The 22,749-nt window shown below is 37.3% G+C and overlaps 1 protein-coding gene across 6 annotated transcripts in view; it reads left to right on the top strand.

Annotated features, from left to right (window-relative positions):
- Nucleotides 1-1,257: 1,257 nt before the first annotated feature.
- MROH9 (maestro heat like repeat family member 9) overlaps nt 1,258-22,749 on the top strand; it is a 93,520-nt gene continuing 72,028 nt past the window's right edge. For all 6 annotated transcript variants that reach the window (XM_020886812.2, XM_020886807.2, XM_020886811.2 and 3 more), the window contains exons 1-4: nt 1,258-1,344; nt 6,562-6,619; nt 8,628-8,674; nt 21,348-21,427. In XM_020886812.2, the coding sequence (XP_020742471.2) occupies nt 6,595-6,619; nt 8,628-8,674; nt 21,348-21,427 (152 nt within the window). In that variant the 5' untranslated portion in view covers nt 1,258-1,344; nt 6,562-6,594. The remainder of the gene's footprint in view (nt 1,345-6,561; nt 6,620-8,627; nt 8,675-21,347; nt 21,428-22,749) is intronic.

Raw genomic sequence — 22,749 nt, 5'->3', positions numbered from 1 at the left:
ACAAATGAAAAGCAGTTCACTTGTTGTATAAGATATTGTCATAAGATTAACAGCTGGTTTGTCATCAGAAACACAGATGATAGAATGTAGTAGGGTGATATGTGGAAAGGGCTGGGAGGAAAAAAAATTGTCAACTAAGATTTTTATATCTGGCAAAATTATGCTTTAAAAATGAATAAAAACCTTTCCCAAATTGAAAAGATCATAAGGGAATGCTCTGAATAATTTCCAGCAAATTACATAACCATATGAAATGGAGAGATTTATAGAGACACACACTATCAAAACTGACTCAAAAAGTAGGAAAAAATTGAACAGAACTATAACAAGAGATTAAATTAATAGTCAAAAACCTTCCTATAAAAGAATGTCAGAACCAAATTACTTTAATTGTAAGTTCTACCAAATGTTTAAAGACAAATTTACACCAATTTTATAAACTCTTCTAAAAAAAGTAGAAGAGGATTGAACATGTCTGACTAATGAAATGAGGCCAGCATTACCCTGGTATCAAAACCAGATGAAGACATCTAAAGAAAACTTCAGACCATATTTATATCTCTCATAGTTATAGCTGCATAGGTAGTGCTGGTGGTTGTACAAATCTGTAATTATAATTAAAACTACTGAGTTGTACACTTTAAAATGGTAAATTTTATGAAATGTAAAATGTATCTTAAATTTGTCATAAAAATAATGCTGCAGTGAATATCCTTTCCCATGCCTCCAAGTTTGCAAATTCTACAAATGTTTCTATGGACCAACAACTGAAAATTCTGACATGTAGTTTTTCAATTTTTCTAAAATGTGAAAATTGCTCTACAAAGTAGCTATGTCATTTGTACTTCCTCCAGTGGTGTGAGAAACTTCCCGTTTCTTCGATCTTTGCTGATATTTAAATAATCAGTTTTTAAATTTTACCTGCTTTTAGTTTTTATTTTGACTTATTTGTTGTGAAATGGTACTTTACTGGTTTGCATTTCTGTTACTTTGAGGAAGATTAAGCATCTTGTAATCTGCATTGACGATTCACTTTTCCTCTTCTGTGAATTTTCTATTCATATCCTTTGTCCACTGGCTGTCAAGCTGTTGGTTTGCAGAGCTACATTTAAGTGCTGATAACATAGGAACCAGAGGCTTCCCTCCCCGGGAGTGACAGTGAGCATTACCAGCCATTTGAGCATATCAGTACTTTCTGGGCAAGAACCATGTCCATTCCAAAATGGAATCTTTGAAATATATTGTTGTCATGACGAGCAACAACATCTCAAAGGATTCCTTTGTCTAAGAGGTAAAACACTGGCGTTTTTCTTCACTACCTGCCTGCTGTCAATTGCAAAGAAGGTACACATAAGTTAAGTGTTTTCTCTTCTATTGATCCTTCAGTCAAAAGCCTGTCTTCTTTCTAAACTTGATTACTTTTCTTAGTTTTTGTTCTCTTGAAAAAATTATGAATATATTATAATTTACCTCACAATGAGCCCTCTTCTAAAGTTCATAACATATTTGCCATTTGGAAGAGTTCATTTCTGTTAATCTCCTGACTCCATGTTTATCTTTCTTCCCACCAACTTGACCACATCTCTCTTGCCTCACAGGCATCTCAAGTAGTTATACTAACTTATGACAGTTTACACCATCAAAATTTCGACACACCTCAAGCACTCAAGCTCTAAAATTGAGCTCCTTTCCATAAAACATTTGTTTTTCTTAATGAAGCTGGATTTCAAGGAGTCGGGAAACAGAAAATTTCATCAGGTGGTGAAACGCTTAAGATTAAGTAGATTAAAGATCAATTTTTTAAATGTCAGTCGCAATTCATTTATTAAAATAAACCTTGCACGTGTAAAATGCCAGAATAGCAAAACTTGTATCACAGGAAAAATTCTAGATCTGTTCTAAAATTTCTTCACATTTGTATTCAATCCTGTGAGAATTTTAAAGGGAAAACTTTTGCTAAGGCTAAGACTTTGATACAGTAAACTGGTAATGCACATTTAGTAAATATGGAAAGTCGAAAAAAAAAAAAACAATGAAAACAGAGTAGTGTGAGAAATGGTTTTTAACAAGAAAGAACTCAAGGAATGTGATTCACTTCTTCCAGAGACTAATAGAAAATAAACTTCAGCTCAAAGAGATGCTAGAGAAGCAGTATGCACTGAATCTATTTAAAAGAAAATGGGGATTGTTTTTATAGAACTGAATGTAAATATTTAGACCTTGTAAACATAAAAATTATATAACTAATCACCCATGAAAATTAGTAAATAAGGAGGAGAAAATGTAAGTACCTTGATTTCTTTATTACTTAAATAGAGGATTAATAGGTCATCAAGTAATATAGCAGTTCAGTTCAGTTCAGTCCCTCAGTCATGTTTGACTCTTTGTGACCCCATGAACTGCAGCATGCCAGGCTTCCCTGTCCATCACCAACTCCCAGAGTCCATCCAAACCCATGTCCATTGAGTCAGTGATGCCATCCAACCATCTCATCCTCTGTCATCCCCTTCTCCTCCCACCCTCAATCTTTCCCAGCAACAGGGTCTTTTCAAATGAATCAGCTCTTCGCATCAGGTGGCCAAAGTATTGGAGTTTCAGCTTCAGCATCAGTCCTTCCAATGAACACCCAGGACTGATCTCCTTTAGGATGGACTGGTTGGATCTCCTTGCAGTCCAAGAGATTCTCAAGAGTCTTCTCCAACACCACAGTTCAAAAGCATCAATTCTTCAGTATTCAGCTTTCTTTATAGTCCAACTCTCACATCCATACATGACCACTGGAAAAACCATAGCCTTGACTAGATGGATCTTTGTTGACAAAGTAAAGCCTCTGCTTTTTAATATGCTATCTAGATTAGTCATAACTTTCCTTCCAAGGAGTAAATGTCTTTTAATTTCATGACTGCAATCACCATCTGCAGTGATTTTGGAGCTCAGAAAAATAAAGTCTGACACTGTTTCCACTGTTTCCCCATCTATTTGCCATGAAGGGATGGGACCAGTTGCCATGATCTTAGTTTTCTGAATGTTGAGCTTTAAGCCAACTTTTTCACTCTTCTCTTTCACTTTCATCAAGAGGCTCTTTAGTTCTTCTTCACTTTCTGCCATAAGGGTAGTGTCATCTGCATATCTGAGGTTATTGATATTTCCCCTGGCAGTCTTGATTCCAGCTTGTGCTTCCTCCAGCCCAGCATTTCTCATGATGTGCTCTGCATATAAGTTAAATAAGTAGGGTGACAATATACAGCCTTGATGTACTCCTTTTCCTATTTGGAACCAATCTCTTGTTCCATGGCCATTTCTAACTGTTGCTTCCTGACCTGCATACACGTTTCTCAAGAGGCAAGTCAAGTGGTCTGGTATTCCCATCTCTTTCAGAATTTTCCACAGTTTATTGTGATCCACAGAGTCAAAGGCTTGGCATAGTCAACAAAGAAGAAATAGATGTTTTCCTGGAATTCTCTTGCTTTTTCAATGATCTGGCGAATGTTGGCAATTTGACCTCTGGTTCCTCTGCCTTTTCTGAAACCAGCTTGAGCATCTGGAAGTTCACAGTTCACGTATTGCTAAAGCCTGGCTTGGAGAATTTTAAGCATTACTTTATTAGTGTGTGAGATGAGTGCAATTGTGTGGTAGTTTGAGCATTCTTTGGCATTGCCTTTCTTTGGGATTGAAATGAAAACTTACCTTTTCCCGTCTTGTGGCCACTGCTGAGTTTTCCAAATTTGCTGACATATTGAGTGCAGCACTTTCACAGCATCATCTTCCAGGATTTGAAATAGCTCAACTGGAATTCCATCACCTCCACTAGCTTTGTCCATAATGATATTTCCTAAGGCCCACTTGACTTCACATTTCAGGATGTCTGGGTTTAGGTGACTGATCACACCATTGTGATTATCTGGGTGGTGAAGATCTTTTTTGTATAGCTCTTCTGTGTATTTTTGCCACCTCCTCTTAATATCTTCTGCTTCTGTTAGGTCCATACCATTTCTGTCCTTTATTGAGCCCATCTTTGCATGAAATGTTCCCTGGGTATCTCTAATTTTCTTGAAGAGATCTCTAGTCTTTCCCATTCTATTGTTTTCCTCTATTTCTTTGCACTGATCACTGAGGAAGGCTTTCTCATCTCTCCTTGTTATTCTTTGGAACTCTGCATTCAAATGGGTATATCTTTCCTTTTCTCCTTTGCCTTTTACTTCTCTTCTTTTCACAGCTATTTGTAAGGCCTCCTCAGACAACCATTTTGCCTTTTTGCATTTCTTTTTCTTTGGGATGGTCTTGCTCACTGCCTCCTGTACAATGTCACAAACCTCCGCTCATAGTTCTCCAGGTACTCTATTGATCAGATCTAGTATCTTGAATCTATTTGTCACTTCCACTGTATAGTCGTAAGGGATTTGATTTAGGTCATACCTGAATGAATGTCTAGTGGTTTCCCTACTTTCTTCAATTTAAGTCTGAATTTGGCAATAAGGAATTCATGATCTGAGCCACAGTCAGCTCCCAGTCTTGTTTTTGCTGACTGTATAGAGCTTCTCCATCTTTGGATGCAAAGAATATAATCAATCTGATTTTGGTATTGACTATCTGGTGATTTCCGTGTGTAGAGTCTTCTCTTGTGTTGTTGGAAGAGGGTGTTTGCTATGACCAGTGCATTCTCTTAGCAAAACTCTATTAGCCTTTGCCCTGCTTCATTCTGTACTCCAAGACCAAATTTGCCTGTTATTCTAAGTATCACTTGACTTTCTACTTTTGCATTACAGAGAAAGGAATCTGGTTAAATTACATGAAACCCAGCAATATCCTACCTACTAGAAACATTTAAAAAGCAAAACAACTCAAAGATGGGGCAAAGTAGACGAAGAAAATGTAAAAAACAACAATAACAAATTAGGAGTCAGGATCTTAATTCAGACAAGTTGACTTTTAGGCTTGAATTGACTTTAAAGCATTAAAATGTCATTTTTAAAGTGCATCACATAATGAGAAAATCTATAAACCATAATGAAGATAAAAATTATAAAAATGTATGCGGCAAGAAGAATTTTAAGATGTCCTCCAATATTCCTATTTCTGGGTATCCTTGCCTTGCATAAATCCCACCTCTTGAAGCTGAAAGGTTAAGAAAGGATAAACCCTGGAGCTCTGAATATAATGGGATATGACTGTTACACAATACTTGGCAAAAGGAATTTTATAGATGTAAGTAGGTTACTAGACAGTTGGCTTTGAGTTAATCAAAGGAGTATTATGAATGGTCTGATGTAATCGCATGATCCCTTTAAGTCTATCTTAGATGTTGGAGACAGAAGTTGTATTGGTAGTGTGAAGGGGCCACAGAGAAAGAAACTGCAGACAGTTTCTAGAAGCTGAAAGATGCCCTCAGACACAGCCAGCAAGAGGGCAGGATCTTCAGTCTTTCAGCCTCAAGGAACTGTACTCTGCCAACAATTTAATGACCTTGGAAGAAGATTCTGAATCTCAAGTGAGATGGAAGTCCATACTGACACCTTGATTCTAGCATGTGAGACCCTAAGCACAGCCTGACCTTGACCAGCAGAAAATGTCAAATAATAGATGGGTGTTTTTTTAAATCATTATATTTGTGGTAACTTGTTACACAGCAATTGAAAATTAAAATGATCTAAATTGATGGGAAAAGTATCAATAACCTCAGATATGCAGATGACACTACCCTTATGGCAGAAAGTGAAGAAGAACTAAAGAGCCTCTTGATGAAAGTGAAAGAGAAGAGTGAAAAAGTTGACTTAAAGCTCAACATTCAGAAAACTAAGATCATGGCAACTGGTCCCATCCCTTCATGGCAAATAGATGGGGAAACAGTGGAAACAGTGTCAGACTTTATTTTTCTGAGCTCCAAAATCACTGCAGATGGTGATTGCAGCCATGAAATTAAAAGACATTTACTCCTTGGAAGGAAAGTTATGACTAATCTAGATAGCATATTAAAAAGCAGAGGCTTTACTTTGTCAACAAAGATCCATCTAGTCAAGGCTATGGTTTTTCCAGTGGTCATGTATGGATGTGAGAGTTGGACTATAAAGAAAGCTGAATACTGAAGAATTGATGCTTTTGAACTGTGGTGTTGGAGAAGACTCTTGAGAATCTCTTGGACTGCAAGGAGATCCAACCAGTCCATCCTAAAGGAGATCAGTCCTGGGTGTTCATTGGAAGGACTGATGCTGAAGCTGAAACTCCAATACTTTGGCCACCTGATGCGAAGAGCTGATTCATTTGAAAAGACCCTGTTGCTGGGAAAGATTGAGGGTGGGAGGAGAAGGGGATGACAGAGGATGAGATGGTTGGATGGCATCACTGACTCAATGGACATGGGTTTGGGTAAACTCTGGGTGTTTGTGATGGACAGGGAGGCTTGGCATGCTGCAGTTCATGGGGTCACAAAGAGTTGGACATGACTGAGCGACTGAACTGAATTGAAATACCATATAACATAATAGTATCAAAATTCATAAAGCAAAACAAAGCTCTAGGAACCACATATTGGTTTATGTACTAATACAATATACTCTTTTACAGAGTAGCAGAAGGCTTTAAGTCACCTCTGTCAGCATGTCCTCAAGGATTACTAAAGCAGGTAAGAATTTAGGCTATGTTGAACACAAAAGTAAGTGTGTATGTATGTGTGTGGGAGAGAGAGAGAGAAACTCATATATCAGTCTCTTGCAAAGAATATATCATTTTTTCCCTAGTGCCCACAAAAAGGAATATTCACAAAAGATAACCATATGTTAAGCTAGAAATTTCTGTATAAATTCCAAAATGTAGAAACTGCAGAAATATTCTCTGATCACAATGCAAAAAAATTATAAGTCAGTAATCAATTTAGGAAACAAAAAATTCCTATCATTTGTCATATAAGATACTCTATTTTAAACAACTCTTAGTTTAAAGGGAAAATTAATACAGAAGTTACAGAATCTTGATAGCCCTGCCTATTAGAATCTATAACATATGGCTGAAAGAGTATGCAGAGAAAAATCCACAGCTTTACATACTTAGAATTATAAACTAGGAAGGATGGAAATATAATTGAATCAAGAATTCACAAGAAGTTAGAAAAAGAACCTCAGTAAATCCAAGGAAAATGGAGGAAAGAAGGCATACATAAAGATGAAGCTGCATCCTTGAATTTGATAAGGGAAAAATAGTACAACTAGTGAATAAACTCAAAATCTGATACTCTGACAAGAAGAAGATTTCACTTTTGTGATATTTTCCCCAAAAAACTATATCTCCTATGAAATGTTGATAAAATATCAGATAAATGCAAACTTGAGGGCCATTCCAAAACATCTGACTAGGTCCCCTCCCAAAATAGTCAAATTCATAAACAAGGAAAGATTACAAAATAATCACAAAATAGAGGAAATGAAGGAGAAATTACTATTAAATGCAATGTAGTATCCTGAATTGAATCCTGGAACAGGAAAAGGACTGTAGTAGACAAATAAACTCTACAATTTAGTTAATAAAATTTTACTTTTATTAATTTTTCAGTTTTGACAGATGTGCTATGGTTATGTAAGATGATAACATTAGGGGAAATAAGGTGACGGGTACATGAAAACTCTATGCTATCTTCACAACTTTTCTGTAAATCTAAAATTATTCTAAAATAAAGACATTATTTTTTGAAAAAGAAGTACAGAAGACCTAGAAAGTTTAAATAGAACAATTAGAAGAAATAAAAGCAACGATCAAAGGGCTACCTCCTTAAAGAAGCAAACAAAACATATCAGGTTCTAAAAGCTTTATTAGAGTATTTTGCCAAACATTTCAGTCATCCATAACTTTAGTGCTAATTAAATCATTCTGATATAGACACATTTAAAAGGCACTCGTATACTTTCACATGAGATAAAGAATTAAAAGATAATATAGTCTTTTTCTTTCCAATTTTAATATACTGATTTCTTTATATTTTTCAATAATACTGGATGGAATGTCCAGAAATGGCAAATGATAGTAGTAGTAATAGTCATCTTTGCCTTGTTCTTTAATTGAGAATGCTTGTAATTATCTCCTTATTACACCTATCTCTGGCTTTTGTGTTTATGTGTCACATAAAGAGAATGACACATGCCTATTTTATTAAAGAATTGTAATCAAGAATTGATTTAAAATTTTATCAGAAATTTTGCCTCAATAAAAATTATCATGCAATTTTTTAATAATTAAAGATGAGAATTATATTTTGTGTCCTCTTTAATATCACCATTCTTGTATGTTTGAAATAAATATCACTTGATTATGCTTTTAATGTGGCTTTTTGGCTAATTTTTAGTTAAGTGTCCAGGAAAATCTGTGATGAATTTGTCTGAAGTTTTCCTATGTGTGTGTGTCTTCATGTACTAGCTTTATTGAGCTTTGCCATTTAGGTTAAAAAGCTTTAGATTTGGGGATATGTTCCAACAGGTGGTAAGAGTTCATTCGCTCTCTTTTTTAAATTCATTAATTTATTTTAATTGGAGGCTAATTACAGTATTGTAGTGGTTTTTGCCATACATCGACATGGATCAGCCGTGGGTGTACGTGTGTGCGTTCATTCTCTTTTAATGAGTCTCTCTCTTCTCTTTGACTAGTAAGTAATCTTCACATCCTACAGTCCAGTGTCAAGTGGCACCACATGGTAAGTGATATTTTATGAGGATATTAATGTAACTGAAATTTCTTGGGGGGAAACAAACAAATTTGTTCATTGTCTCCATTACACACCTGTTATAAATAATGCTTAAAATACAACTGTGTGGGTAGATGGAAGAGAAAAGGGCAGTTTGGCTGAAAACTGTTTTTAGCTTTTTCTTGGCAGAGTCCTATTCCTGCTTACCCTGTGTGCCCCGGAAAATGACCTTCAACACTAATTCAAAAGGATGAAAGTTTTGACTCATCACACTATTTTTCCCATCTACCTTCATATAACATCTTAGTTACACTCTGAGTGCTTTACATGAAAAGCTCATTTAATCCTCACAGCAGTCCTACACTGTAAGTACTTCTATTATCCCTGCTCAGAAAATGAGGAAACTGAGGCAAGAGGTGTGACCTGCCTGTGGGCCCATAATTTTCAAGTGGCGGAACAGGATACAAATCCATGGAATCTGGTTCCAGAATCTCTGGTATCACCACCAAGTTATAATATGTTGGCCCTAAAACCAAGAATCTTGCCTGCCCTTGGGATCAAGGAATAAATAATAAGGTTGAAGATTTTAAATAAACAGGATTCAGTATTAAAAATAATGGTGAATTCATTTTAGTAACCAAAAGAGATGGAAAATTCATGAAATCAGACTTAGAAGTCGATAAGTGAGACAATGATCTAGGAGAGGATTGGATCAGGGAGTAGAGAGCGATGGAGTACAGTAGAATTACGGGGAAAAGTCAAACCATTTCCTGGTCTTCTCAACCAAAACAGTGTTGTTAGCACTTCTATATCAGTGTATTCTATCTCTGGATAGATAGAAGGAAGACTTGGAAATTTTGTCGCTATTTACCCTATTGTCCTGTATGTGTGTGCATTACTTTTTTAAATGGTTAAATAAATATAGTGCTTTAAAATTTTATTTTAAAAGATGCTTCTATATATCATTAAGTTTCATCACTGGCTCAACCTACACATTTGTATCTAAATTTGAAATCCATCTCCTGCTCTTGTGTACAGATCATCAATTTTATCCTAATTTTAATCTTTATTTTACTTTTATGTCATTGGATTTCTTTTCTTTGTCTCTAAGTCACCCCTAGTCCCTTTTATTTCTCTGGTGAAGGGGGCTCTTCATAAAATTAATACAGACAATCTTACTGTGTGAATTTGAAACTCTGTTTTGTTGTTAGTTGTTGTTGCTCAGTCAACTGTTTTACTGATTCCTGCTATGTCTCCAGAGATAAACTGGTGATCTAGTAAGACAGTTGCTAAACTTGTAAAGTAAGAATATGGTCCTATGAAGATTAAAATTGTACTGTAATTTCAGTTTTTAATGTTTTTCAGAAGCATGGTCTATATTTCACTTAAGTCCAAAAATCAAATTATCTTTAAGAGAATGACAAAGACTTATGGTCCTATGAAGATTAAAATTGTACTGTAATTTCAGTTTTTAATGTTTTTCAGAAGCATGGTCTATATTTCACTTAAGTCCAAAAATCAAATTATCTTTAAGAGAATGACAAAGACTTATGTTGGAAATAGATATATATATATATATATATAGACAGAGAGGAGATGGTCAAATGATTCACGGGACAAAAATTAAACTTGTTTCATGTAAAGGTCATGGTTTGAGCCTAAACTAAGTTCTTGCTAGAATTCAGGCCCACTCCAGATGGACCACTCCAGATGAGACACAACTATCAGGATGGAAGAGACTGCAGGAGAACACCTTTTGTGTGAAAGTGTTATCAAGGTGCATAAGTGTGATTCAAGGAGAATGGGCTGGTGGAAGAGTGGGCAGAGCCTCACTATAGCAGTCCTAGCTGCCAAGTCCTAGAAAAAAGGTGTTGCTGTAAAAGAGAGAGAAACAATGAGTAGATAAAATGGTGAGAGTGAATGTGGTCACCTGTGGCTCTTACTAGAAAGTGAGAGAATCTTTTGTGCAAGCCCAGTTTTCTTTGTCTCTCTTTTTAAATTGAAGTATAGTTGACTTTTGAATTATATTACTGCAAACCAGTAACTCAATTCCTTTGTGTTTATTTGAAGAAAACAATAATGCTAATTTGAAAATATATATGACCCCCATATTCATTGCAGCAGTATTTACAGCAGCCGAGATATGGAAGCAACATAATTGCCCATCAACAAATAAATGGAGAATATGTGGTACATATATACACTGGAATATTACTCAGTCATAAAAAGAATGAAACCTTGCCATTTTCAGCAACATTAATAGACTTAGAGGGTCTTGTGTTAAGTAAAATAAGTTATGAGTTCTCTTGATTGTGGGTATCACCTGTCATGGGACTCTACCAGCAAGCACTAGCAGCAGTATCAATGCCTTTGACAGACGGCTGCCTCAGCAGCATCATTTGGCTCCAGCAAAACTGCGTGCTTGCTCAGTCATGTCTAATTCTTTGCAACCCCATGGACGGTAGCCTGCCAGGCTTCTCTGTCCATGGAGGCAAGTGGGTTGCCATTTCCTACTCCAGGGGATCTTTCCAACACAGGGATCAAACTCGCATCTCTTGCATTGGCAAGCGGATCCTTCACCATCAGCAAAAATAGTCAATATTATCTTAGCAAATCACAGCAGTAAAGAAGCTATCGTACCTTTAATCTATTATAGATGGCTCAGCTATATATTAATAGCACAAAGTTTTTCTATAATTAAGTGAATCTATCCAGTGGTTCCTCTTTTTCAAAAATGTATTGACTAATTTTACTCATTTATGCTTTTCAAAAGAACTTTGGCTTTTATTTTATTGGAGTATAGTTGATTTACAATGTGGCATTAGTTTCAGGTGTACAGGAAATAATTATTTATACATATACATTTATACACTCTTTTTTATATATTTTTTTCTGTATAGGCCATTACAGATTAACTTTTTTGTTTTGGTCACACTGTGCTGCATGTGAGATCTTAGTTTCCACACCTAGGATCGTGCCCTCTGAGGTGGAAGTGTGGAGTCTTAACCTCTGGACCACCAGGGAAGTCCCCACTTTCAGAAAATTTTTGAACTCTACTTGTTAAATTTCTCCTAGAATTTCTTTTGGCATTTGATTAGAATTATACTAAATTGTATACCACCCTAATGGCAGAAAGTGAAGAGGAACTCAAGAGCCTCTTGATGAAAGTGAAAGAGGAGAGTGAAAAAGTTGGCTTAAAACTCAACGTTCAAAAAACTAAGATCATGGCATCCAGTTTCAACACTTCATGGCAAATAGATGGGAAAAAAAATGAAAACAGTGACAGACTTTATTTTCTTGTGCTCCAAAATCACTCAGGAGCAGTGACTGCTGCCATGAAATTCTTTGGAAGAAAAGCCATGACAAACCTAGACAGCATATTAAAAAGCAGAAACATCACTTTGCCAACAAAGGTCCAAATAGTCAAATCTATGGTTTTCCAGCAGTCATGTACGGATGTGAGAGCTGGACCATAAAGAAGGCTGAGCACTGAAGTATTGATGCTTTCAAACTGCAGTGCTGGAGAAGACTCTTAAGAGTTCCTTAGACAGCAAGGAGATCAAAGCAGTTAATTCTAAAGGATTGGAATTGGATATACATTGGAAGGACTGATGCTGAAACTGAAGTTCCAATACTTTGGCCACCTGATGCAAAGAAGTGACTCATTGGCAAAGACCCTGATGCTGTGAAAGATTGAGGGCAGGAGGAGAAGGGGGTGACAGAGGATGAGATGACTGAATGGCTTCATCAACTCAATGGACATGAGTTTGAGCAAACTCTGGGAAATAGTGAAGGACAGGGAAGACTGGTATGCTGCAGTCCATGGGGTCACAAGGAGTCACACATGACTTAGCAACTGAACAACAACAATAAATACTAAATTTATAGATTAGTTTATGGAGACATCATTTAAATTCTTATCATTAGGAACATGTTTTATTCTCTCATTTACTTGAATCTTCAGTAAGGATTTTTTCCAGGTATACCTTAAATATTTTTTAATAATTTATCTAGGGGTATTTTATATATTTATAGTTATTGAGTGTAGAATATATGATTTGTAAATATTTTCTCTCAGCACATTGATTTTTTTTCTTTTCCTTAATTGTGTCTTTATGGAAAGCAAAAATGTTTAGTATTGAGCAAATCTAATTTTTCTTTTCTTTTGTTGACTGTACTTTGGAGGCTGTATCTAAGAAAATGCTGCCTAAACCGAAAGAGACAAAGATTTTCTCCTACATTTTCTTCTAAAGGTTTTACAGTTGTAGCTCTTACACTTAGATCTATTCTCTATTTTGAGTTATTTTTGTTTATGTTTGAGGTAGGAATATAAATTCATTTTTTTACATACACATATCCATTGTTTCATTCTTGTATTTTTAGCATGTAATCTCATGGCACTGTTGCAGCAGAATGTGACCTGCACAATTTCTGTTCTGGGAATTTAGAGATTTGTGTGTGTGTGTGAAGTGGATATATGATCAATTTTAAATGGCTTTTTTTTTTTTAGTTTTGTAAAAGTAGTATGCTTCCATCTTTCAAAATATTGCAATATAGATGAAATTTTTAAAATATAATAACAATAATATCATCAATGATGATTCTCGCCACTTCCCTAGGTTGCAAATCATTTTCTTTAAACAATAAAATTGAAGGCATAACTTACATTTTTCTGGTATTACAGTATAATCAGTGAAAAATCTGACCATGATCTGATTCTGTAGCCTTAGTCATCTGTTTTATTTCTCTGGAAGACTTTAAGATCTTTCTTCATCTTGGCTAAACTGAAATTTCATAACAATAGTTTAAGGTGTATTTTTTAGTCAAGTATGTTAGGCACTTACTCATATTTCAATCTCAAGATTCCAGCCCATTTATCTTTGAGAAACTCTCTTTTATTATTTTTTAAAGACTTTTATTTGTTTATTTTTGGCTGTGCTGGGTCTCCATTGCTGCACAGGCCTTTCTCTAGTTGCGGCAAGCAGGGGCTACTCTCTAGTTGTTGGTGTGTGGGCTTTTCATTGCGGGCTTCTCTTGCTGCGGAGCAGAGTGCGGGGCACATGGGCATTAGCAGCTGCAGCTCCTGGGCTCTAAAGTACAAGCTCAGAAGTTGTGGAGCATGTGCTTATTTGCTCTCAGGCATGTAGGATCTTCCCAGACCAGGGATCGAACTCATGTCTTCTACACTGGCAGGCAGATCCTTCACCACTGAGCCATCAGGGAAGCCCCTATCTTGTATTATTGTTTGGACAATTTTCTTCTTTATGTTTTCTTCATTCTTTCCCCTGAGACTCCTATTAGATATTATACTGTAACATTTTAAGAAATCCCAAGATCTCCTGGTCTTTGATCTGAGATGTGTGAAAACATACTGAAGAATCAACTCAGGACATAACCAAAAGCTTCTCCTTGTGGAGAGATTGAGGTGTGTGTGTTAGTGACTTGGCACATCAAATGCTCACTGACAAGACAATTTCAACAATGTTCTAGGACTATGTGAGGAGAGATTACTGCCTTAGGTATTCATATAGTTAGAATGTAGCTTTCCCATTCTAACTGCTATTGCTAAATGTCTGTCCAAGAGTAACAGTAAAAAGAAACATGGAAGTTTTTTAATTCCATGTATTAACATAATCACTGAGCTAATACCCTCTATCTTGCCTTCAAGAGACATCAGACTACTTGCTGGAATGTTATGGTTCTCCATGGGTTACACTTGCTAAGTCAGTGTTATTGCTTCCAATCATCATATAACATTGACTGATGAGGATAATAATAAAGGATTTTTCTGTCCATTGAAGATTTATTCATTTAAAGAGGAACTTTTCAACACTAAATAGAGAAGCAGTTTGGTAATATGAGTTACCTAGAATTACTAGTGTTCACAGATAGCATGAATTTTGTCAAAGTGGAAAATAAAAGGCGTAACAGATGGCAAATTGAAGTCCTAGGTGGACTAGTGAAGATAGTGAAGTCACTCAGTCGTGTCCGACTCTTTGCGACCCCATGGACTGCAGCCCACCAGGCTCCTCCGTCCATGGGATTCTCCAGGCAAGAAAACTGGAACTGCCAGTTCCTTCTCCAAGGGATCTTCCCGACCCAGGGATCAAACCCAGGTCTCCCACGTTGTGGGCAGGCGCTTTAACCTCTGAGCCACCAGGGAAGACCCTTCCAACATAGAGGAGACTTTAAACCTAAATTACCATAGCCTGGTGTTATCTATACAAATCCACCCCATAATTGTGGGAGATTTTTTCCTCCTTTGCTGAAACTTTGCTTGTTGCTCTGATTGAGTTTGAGTAATAGAAAAAAGCTCAAGTTTATGGCCAGAGTCAGAGCAGGCATTATTAATTGGCCTGGTGAGGGGATCCCACCTAGTAATATCACAGTGACAAGAATATGACTATAATTTTTTTTAAGTAAATTTTTTCAGGACCAACCAGTTAGAGTCTTATAGTAGAGAAATTTACCAAGGCAACCCAGAACTAGACACAGGTAATTGGCCACAAACCCAACAATTGGATTGATTTCTAAAACTAGCATAGGATCAGGCCTATGATAGAAAAGCTTTTGATTTATATGCAAAGGTCTAAGAAGTCAAGAAAACATTATAAATGATCATATGAATCAAGTCCAGCATCTTGAGCAAGCTGTCTACCTCTGATGTCATCATCTTCTCGTCCTGGTGTAGTACAGTTTCTCCTGATTAAAAAGTCCTTGAATCCAGGTTGGAGACAGTCCCTTAAACTATGTCTTTTTCTAGTCCTGGTTGCAGGTCATGAGGCATCTGATTTCATTCACATTTTTTTTTTTAGAAGTTTCTTCACTTTCCTTGTTGACAAATTTGTAACAGATATAATAATTAACTTATGTTAAACCGGTCAGGGCACTCTGACCAGTTGTCCACGTCAGGAGGAGACCAGGGACCAAAGGGTCCCAGTTGCAGCCACTGGGTCTGGTCCATTAGCAGGCAAGCTGGCCCCTGAGTACCCCGAGTGGTCAGGATGTCAGTCTCAGCAAAGAAGAGTCCCCACCAGAGTCACCACTTGTTGCAGGGAAAGGGGACCCCTTCCAGGGCCTGAAACTGGGCTCTTGTCTAACACTCAGAAATGAATTGTCCGAGGAGACACATGTGCTAACAAAGCAAGAGATTTTATTGGGAAAGGGCACCCGGGTGAAGAGCAATAGGGTAAGGGAACCCAGGAGAACTGCGGTAAAGCTAAATTAAAATTGTTCCAAAATAAGTGCCTGTTCTAGAGGCCTTTCTAAAATGTGGGGATTAGGAAACAATGTCTACATCACCAACTGGCTAAACCTTATTAATCATTTGGAAAAAAATGTGTTGTGCTTCCACAGGTATCATGGAAGAGATGTGAAGAATGTTTATGTTATTACAATATTCCCTAATGACCTAACTCACAGGTCTAATCTAGGTCTAAATTGGGGATTTATTAGAGGAAGGGGTTATAAGGAGCCTTGGGAAAATAAGTAACTAGTAATCCTCATCCTCTTGAACCACTGAAGTTGATGTGAATATGATGGCTTCATCACCTGTTCTGCTCAGGGTTTTTTATATTTATGTACTGGTAATACTATGTATTACTAATTTTGATGGTTTATACAATTATATTTTTGAAAAATGAGAGAGGAAGAAACCATGAAGTTTTATCAGCAGAAATCTCTCAGATATTGAAGTGGATATATATGAATATAGGGCTCCAAAGTGGACAATCACCAAAAAGGTTTGGAATGAAATCATATTAAGACTTGGACTTAAGTACTGATACTAATGATACTAGGCAGTGATACTGGACATATTAACTGGTTATGATGTCCATGTACACTTGAGCTTGAAAATTTTCCTCATTTTGCTGGCCCCTATCAAACAAAGTGGAAATCTTCCCCTTTGGAAGTGAAGGAAGTGAGGGATATTTGGTTCTCTGAAAAGGTTGTCTACTTTTACAGTCGTGCTATAACTTCTGAGATGCCTCAAGAAAGTATACTATAGTGGCCATCAATAATGAGTTCAACAGAAATGTTCACTGCTGTGTTTGAAATAGAGAAATCAAAGAAACTACAAGGGGCAGAAATCCAGCTGAGAAAAATGAGATAGGAAAAGGTATTACATAAGGCCTCTAGGCATAGAATCGGAGAAGGCAATGGCCCCCCACTCCAGTACTCTTGCACGGAAAATCCCAGGGACAGAAAAGCCTGGTGGGCTGCAGTCCATGGGGTCGCTAGGAGTCGGACACGACTGAGCGACTTCACTTTCACTTTTCACTTTTATGCATTGGAGAAGGAAATGGCAACCAGTGTTGCCTGAAGAATCCCAGGGACGGGGGAGCCTGGTGGGTTTCTGTCTGTGGGGTCTCACAGGGTCAGACATGACTGAAGCGACTTAGCAGCAGCAGCAGCAGGCATAGAATATCAAGTTTCAGTGAGTATTACTATTTTACACCAGAATCAGTAAGTGACAAGTATTGTCCCCAGTATACATGGATCTGAAATGGGAACAAATGAAATGGTTTTGTCACAATAACACATCTTGTTGTTTTTGTTTTGTTTTGAGTGTCTCATTTGTTGACTTTGGTCTTTCTTGTAGAAAGGAAAAGCAATCTTTGACTAGTAGAATTTTTTTCTTTGTCTATTTGTGTATAGCTTCATTTGTGTCTGAAGATAGCTGAGAACCTCAGATCCAAATATAAAACTTAAGCTGAATACTCAGCATGATGACCTGCCAGTCTGGGCATCTACAGAAAACCTCCAGGTCTCCAGTAGTTTCATGTCTCAAATCCAAAGTTTTCTTGTATGACCTTTAAGCAGCATTTGATATTACTACCAGTCACTATGCATCTCTCTTTTTCTACTGCCAACATTGTAATCCTAGTCTATTACAATCTCTTTTAGATAACATTCTCTTGGCAACAACTTTATCTCATTCAATCAAGTCTCTACAAAGCAGCCCTGTGGTCTTATCCCTCCTATTAAATGGCTCCCATTGGCCTTGTGGGCTTCCCTTGTGGTTCAGCTGTAAAGAATCCGTCTGCAATGTGTGAGATCTGGGTCCAATCCCTGGGTTGGGAAGATCCCCTGGAGAAGGGAAAGGCTACACACTCCAGTATTCTGGCCTGGAGAATTCCATGGACTGAATAGTCCATGGGGTCACAAACAATAGGACACAACTGAGCGACTTTCACTTTTATTGGCCTTAGAGATGAGTACTAAATCCTTTTACTCACAAAAGAACCAGCTGCGATCCACCCTTTCTGGCCCCATGACTTACCATTCTCCTTACTCTCCTTGCTCCATCCATGTTTTCGTCTTATGACCTCAATACAATGGTTCTCAATTCCAGCTTCATATTACTGGGTTGGCTGAAAAGTTCATTTGGGTTTTTGTGCCATCTTATGGAAAAACTCAAACGAAATTTTTGGCCAACCCAACAGAATTGTGTGTGGAGCTTTTAAAATACTGTTGCTAGAGCCACACCTTCAGAGATTCTGAATCATTTTTGTGGGGTGAAGTCCAGGCATTTGTATTTCTAGAAAGGATCCAAGTGATTTTAAGGTTCAGCCAGGGCTGAGAACCACATCTGTAATGCAACAAACACTTTCTCAAGTCTTTAGACCCTAGTGTTTCTCTGTCTGGAGAAAACTTCCTCTGCTCTCCTGACCCCTATAGTCTCTAAGCTTAAGTTTAAAACTTCTTTAGAAAACAAATTTTCCTTGATATCCTCTGCTAGATTAGCTTCCCATAGTAATCCCTGTAATTCCTCTTTTGATCATGTACCAATTTCCTTTGTTTCAAGTTTACTTACCCACGAGATTATAGAAATACTATCTATCTTTCCCCTGCTCTAGTCCCACTGCTTAACACGGTGCCTAGCACATGGTAGATACTAAAGAACTGTCTGATGGTCAACTGAAAATAACTGCATCCTGGGAATGCAATTTTACAGTAATATTAAAGAACTATTCAGTTCTCTATTTATCCATAGCAAGATGCTTGGTCAAAAGGGCAGATTTGTAAGCATGGCAAAGGCTTTTTGATGAGGGGAGTGCATAGTTGGGGGTCCTATCACAAGTCAAGCTGTTAATATGTTGACACTAAAACCCTAAAATGTCTGGAGAATCGGTGAAGTATGACTTCTAGTAGGGTGCAGAGATGAGAGTCCCACACCTCTCTGGAAAATAACTTTCTGAGGAAAGCCAGCGGTGGCACAAAACTAGTTTAAATAGAATGAGTTTTAAAAAGGAGTGGGGCAGTTCTATGTAATATAACAGCATAGTAAATTTTGTTTTTTAATGTTGATGCCAGGTCTTGAATACAGACTTATTATATCCAAATCTCTGAAGGTGTGGTCCAGTATTCAAATCAGTATTTTTTAACCCCTTAATGTACTGCCAGTGTTGAGAACCAGTGACTGAGGTTTAAAGTGTCATATATTAATTTCTAAGGACTCAAGCTCAGTTAGAATGTATTCTATAAGAAAATTTCCAACTGAGACAATACCGCCAGAGGACCATTGCTTATATCAGACAAAATGTTCAGTTACTCATTGTCGAGAAATACAGCTAGTAGATTCCTGGGCAAATCAAATGAAAGTGGTGACAAGGACAAAAATATCTTTCCAAAATAAAAGAATTGCCATTATACTTCCATGTTACAGTGAGAGTTGTCTGCAGTACAGAAGGTTCCATGCTCTCTAAGTGATAATAATGTGCAAAATGTTAATAAGTAACATAGCAAAGACGGATTCTCTCAAGATTAAGTAAAATCATATGTGATGTTGTTAGGAATCAATGCTAAATATGAATATAAATATTTTAGAGAAAAGAAAATAAGTCCTCTGCATCACTCAGTCCGAGCACAACACAGAGAAGAGGTGTTAGACAACAGTCCATGTGATTCCCAGAGAAGACATGGCAGGATGCTTATCTCTAGTGGGAAGATGCTATTTTCTAGTTAAATCCCCAATCAGGAAGTTTCTATGGCTATTTCAGTTAGTTTGGGCTGGTTTAATACGAGACCAGAAAATAGTTGGGCTTCCCAGGTGGCTCAATGGTAAAGAATCTGCCCACCAAGAGTAGATGTGGGTTTGATCCCTGGGTCAGGAAGATCCCCTGCAGGAGGAAATAGCAACCCACTCCAGTATTCTACACCCACTCCAGTATTCTAGGAAAATTCCATGGACAGAGGAGCCTGGAGGGCTACAGTCCATGGGATCTCAAAAGAGTTGGACATGACTAAGCACTAAACAACAACAGGAGAATGAATGGTTTAAACAACAGAAATTTATTTCTCACAATTCTGGATGCTGTGAAGTCCAAGACCAAAAAATGGCAGATTCAGTATCTGGTGGGATTCCTCTTCCTGGTTTTCAGACAGCCATCCTTTCCTTGTATCCTTACTTGGTAGAGAGATAAATTGAAAGCAAGCTTTCTCTTAGAAAGACTCTAATTATTCAAAGGACTTATCCCTCATGACATCATCCAAACCTAATCACCTCCAAAAGATCTTGCCTCCTAATATCATTACATGGGGTTAGCATTTCAACATAAAAATTTATCAAAATTCAAATATGCACCCCACAACATGGACTTAACAGACAGGAATATAGTTCTATCCTTCAAGATTGCTCTTACATCCACAGAGGCAGAACATGGATCCCACAGGGCACTCATTGCTGGAGTCAATGGAACATCACCGAGCAAATGGAGAAGGGCTTTTTTATGGTGAGAAGCAATCAGGGGCAGTCATTTGCTTATGCGCTAGAGAGAAAAAAACACTCTGAAAAATCATTATTATAAAGCAGTAGCTAAAAGAAAGGGGCTTCCCAGGTGGCTCAGTGGTAAAGAGATGTGTGTTTGATACCTGGGTTTGGCAAGATCCCCTGGAGTATGAATTGGCAACCCACTCCAATATTCTTGCCTGGAAAATTCCATGGAGAGAAGAGCCTGGTGGGCTACAGTCCATGGGGTCACAAAGAATCAGACATGACTGAGCGACTACACACAAACACATATGCACATAAAAGAGAACTCTGAGCTATTTCAGAAATATGGAAAATTTCTATAAACAGTACTAATGGGCCTGATACAAAAAAGTGACATCGCAACAGCGGCTTACATAAACAAGGGTGAGATGCAGAGAAGAAAAGAGATCCTGTTCTATTAGTCCTTCTCTAGTTCTCCAACTTCTTGTATAAAAAACTGGAAATTCTTATTGGGATCCCACTGAATGTCATATATAAGTTTAAATAGTTATATTAGACAGCTATATGTTGACCTGTACCTGGTTCTCATTCTATAGGAGTATGAGTTTGAACATTCTTTAGTAAGGCCTAACATAAACCACCTTGCTGGTATCTTCACAAGCAGTATATTGCACTTAACAGTGGTGTATACAAGAATACCTGGTAAAGAGTATTCCTAACAAAATTTTGTCTGGAAATGCCAATTATATAGACAACTATGTTTGGCTACAGAAGGCAAGCATTTAGTATCACGCATAGGTTTTAAATTACAATTTGTCTGGCCTCAACATTTTTACAAAAGTTTGTACTTATGTTTCAAGTCCAATTTGACCTCTTTGGTCTCTGCAGAAGGCAGAATTACACATGGTATTATGAGCCCCATAGATATATCATCATTGATTCTTTTCTTTTTTCTGGTACTTGCAGGAGCATTCAGCTACCAGCCTATGGGACACATACTCAGGTCTGATAAGTAATCAAGCCATGATCCTGGCCTTGAACTCCAGGTATAATAAGCTTTCATGCTCTCTTATTGGACTGGTTGAATACCTTTAAAATGTAATAGATATATATCAACAATGTGAAAAGTAAAAAGTTACTCCAGGTTCCTCCATCCTAATTCAGCAGCTATTCTTTCTGATGTTTATAAACCTTTCTGTATTGCATAAACAGGCAGATAAACCACTATACTACTTTGCATTTTTACTTTGTCTTAATTTTAACTTTTCTGTAAGATCATATTTTCATTTTAATGGCAACAGAATATTTCCAAATTTTGACATTTTCTAAACTAAATTTTACCAATACTGTGATGATCATCCTAGTACATAAAAGACTGTATCTGTTCTGAAAAACTTCTTTGAAATACCCTTCTGAGAATGAGATTTCTGGTTTAAGTGATGTGTGTGTATGTGTGTGTGTGTGTGTTAATCGCTAACTCATGTCTGATTCTCTTACCACCCCATGGACTATAGCCCGCCAGGCTCCTCTGTCCATAGTATTTCCCAGGGAAGAATACTGGGATGGGTCACCATTTCCTTCTCCAAGGGATCTTCCCAACCTAGAGACTGAACCCAAGTCTCACACATTGCAGGTGTATTTCTTTACCACAGAGCCACCAGGGAAGTCCTGATGTAAATGATGGGCAATCATAAAAATGCCCTGCTCTGGAGGATCTTCACTGGCCAACAGCTACAGCTGCTGCCTACGTAGATTTGCTAACATGGTCTGTGAGGCCTCACTTCCTGTGGGCTGCTCCCATCAATGACCCAGCGTGGTAGGACAAATGACTCTAATGGGTACCAGTGGGTGACTTCAGCTTGAGAGAGCCTCATCAGCCAGGCTGAACCCTCCTTGGAACTTGCTGTAATCCAAGACTCTTCCTACCCTAATCCTTCTTCCTTCCTTCTCTGCTTCTCTTGGAAATCTCTTTTACTTCTCTTAGACTTCTTAAAATCCTCTTTTAGCATCTGTTTCCCCTAAACCCAAAGTAATGCAAATGAGATGAATTGTCTTAGAGATTTTGATAGCGTCAATTTGTTCTTCAGAAGAACTGCACCTGTAAGTGTTTCGTCAAAGCCTAGTCACCTGGAAGATATGCATGCATACATACAAAGATACATATAGACAAGATTTGGCATATTATATTATTTTACAGGGTTTATGGAAAGGCAGACTGTAGATTAGAATCCCCTTCATATTTTAATTTTTTGGTCTACCTAAATGTGTTAAAAATCTCCCACATACATAATGGTTTTCCTTTATTTTGAAAAATTTATTATAAATTTTGCTTTTCATATTTTGACCAAGTATTAGTTGCTATATAAAG

The sequence above is a fragment of the Odocoileus virginianus genome, chromosome 11 (genome assembly GCF_023699985.2).
Source record: "Odocoileus virginianus isolate 20LAN1187 ecotype Illinois chromosome 11, Ovbor_1.2, whole genome shotgun sequence".
NCBI classification, from domain to species: domain Eukaryota; kingdom Metazoa; phylum Chordata; class Mammalia; order Artiodactyla; family Cervidae; genus Odocoileus; species Odocoileus virginianus.
This window is presented reverse-complemented; position numbering and strand designations above follow the sequence as displayed.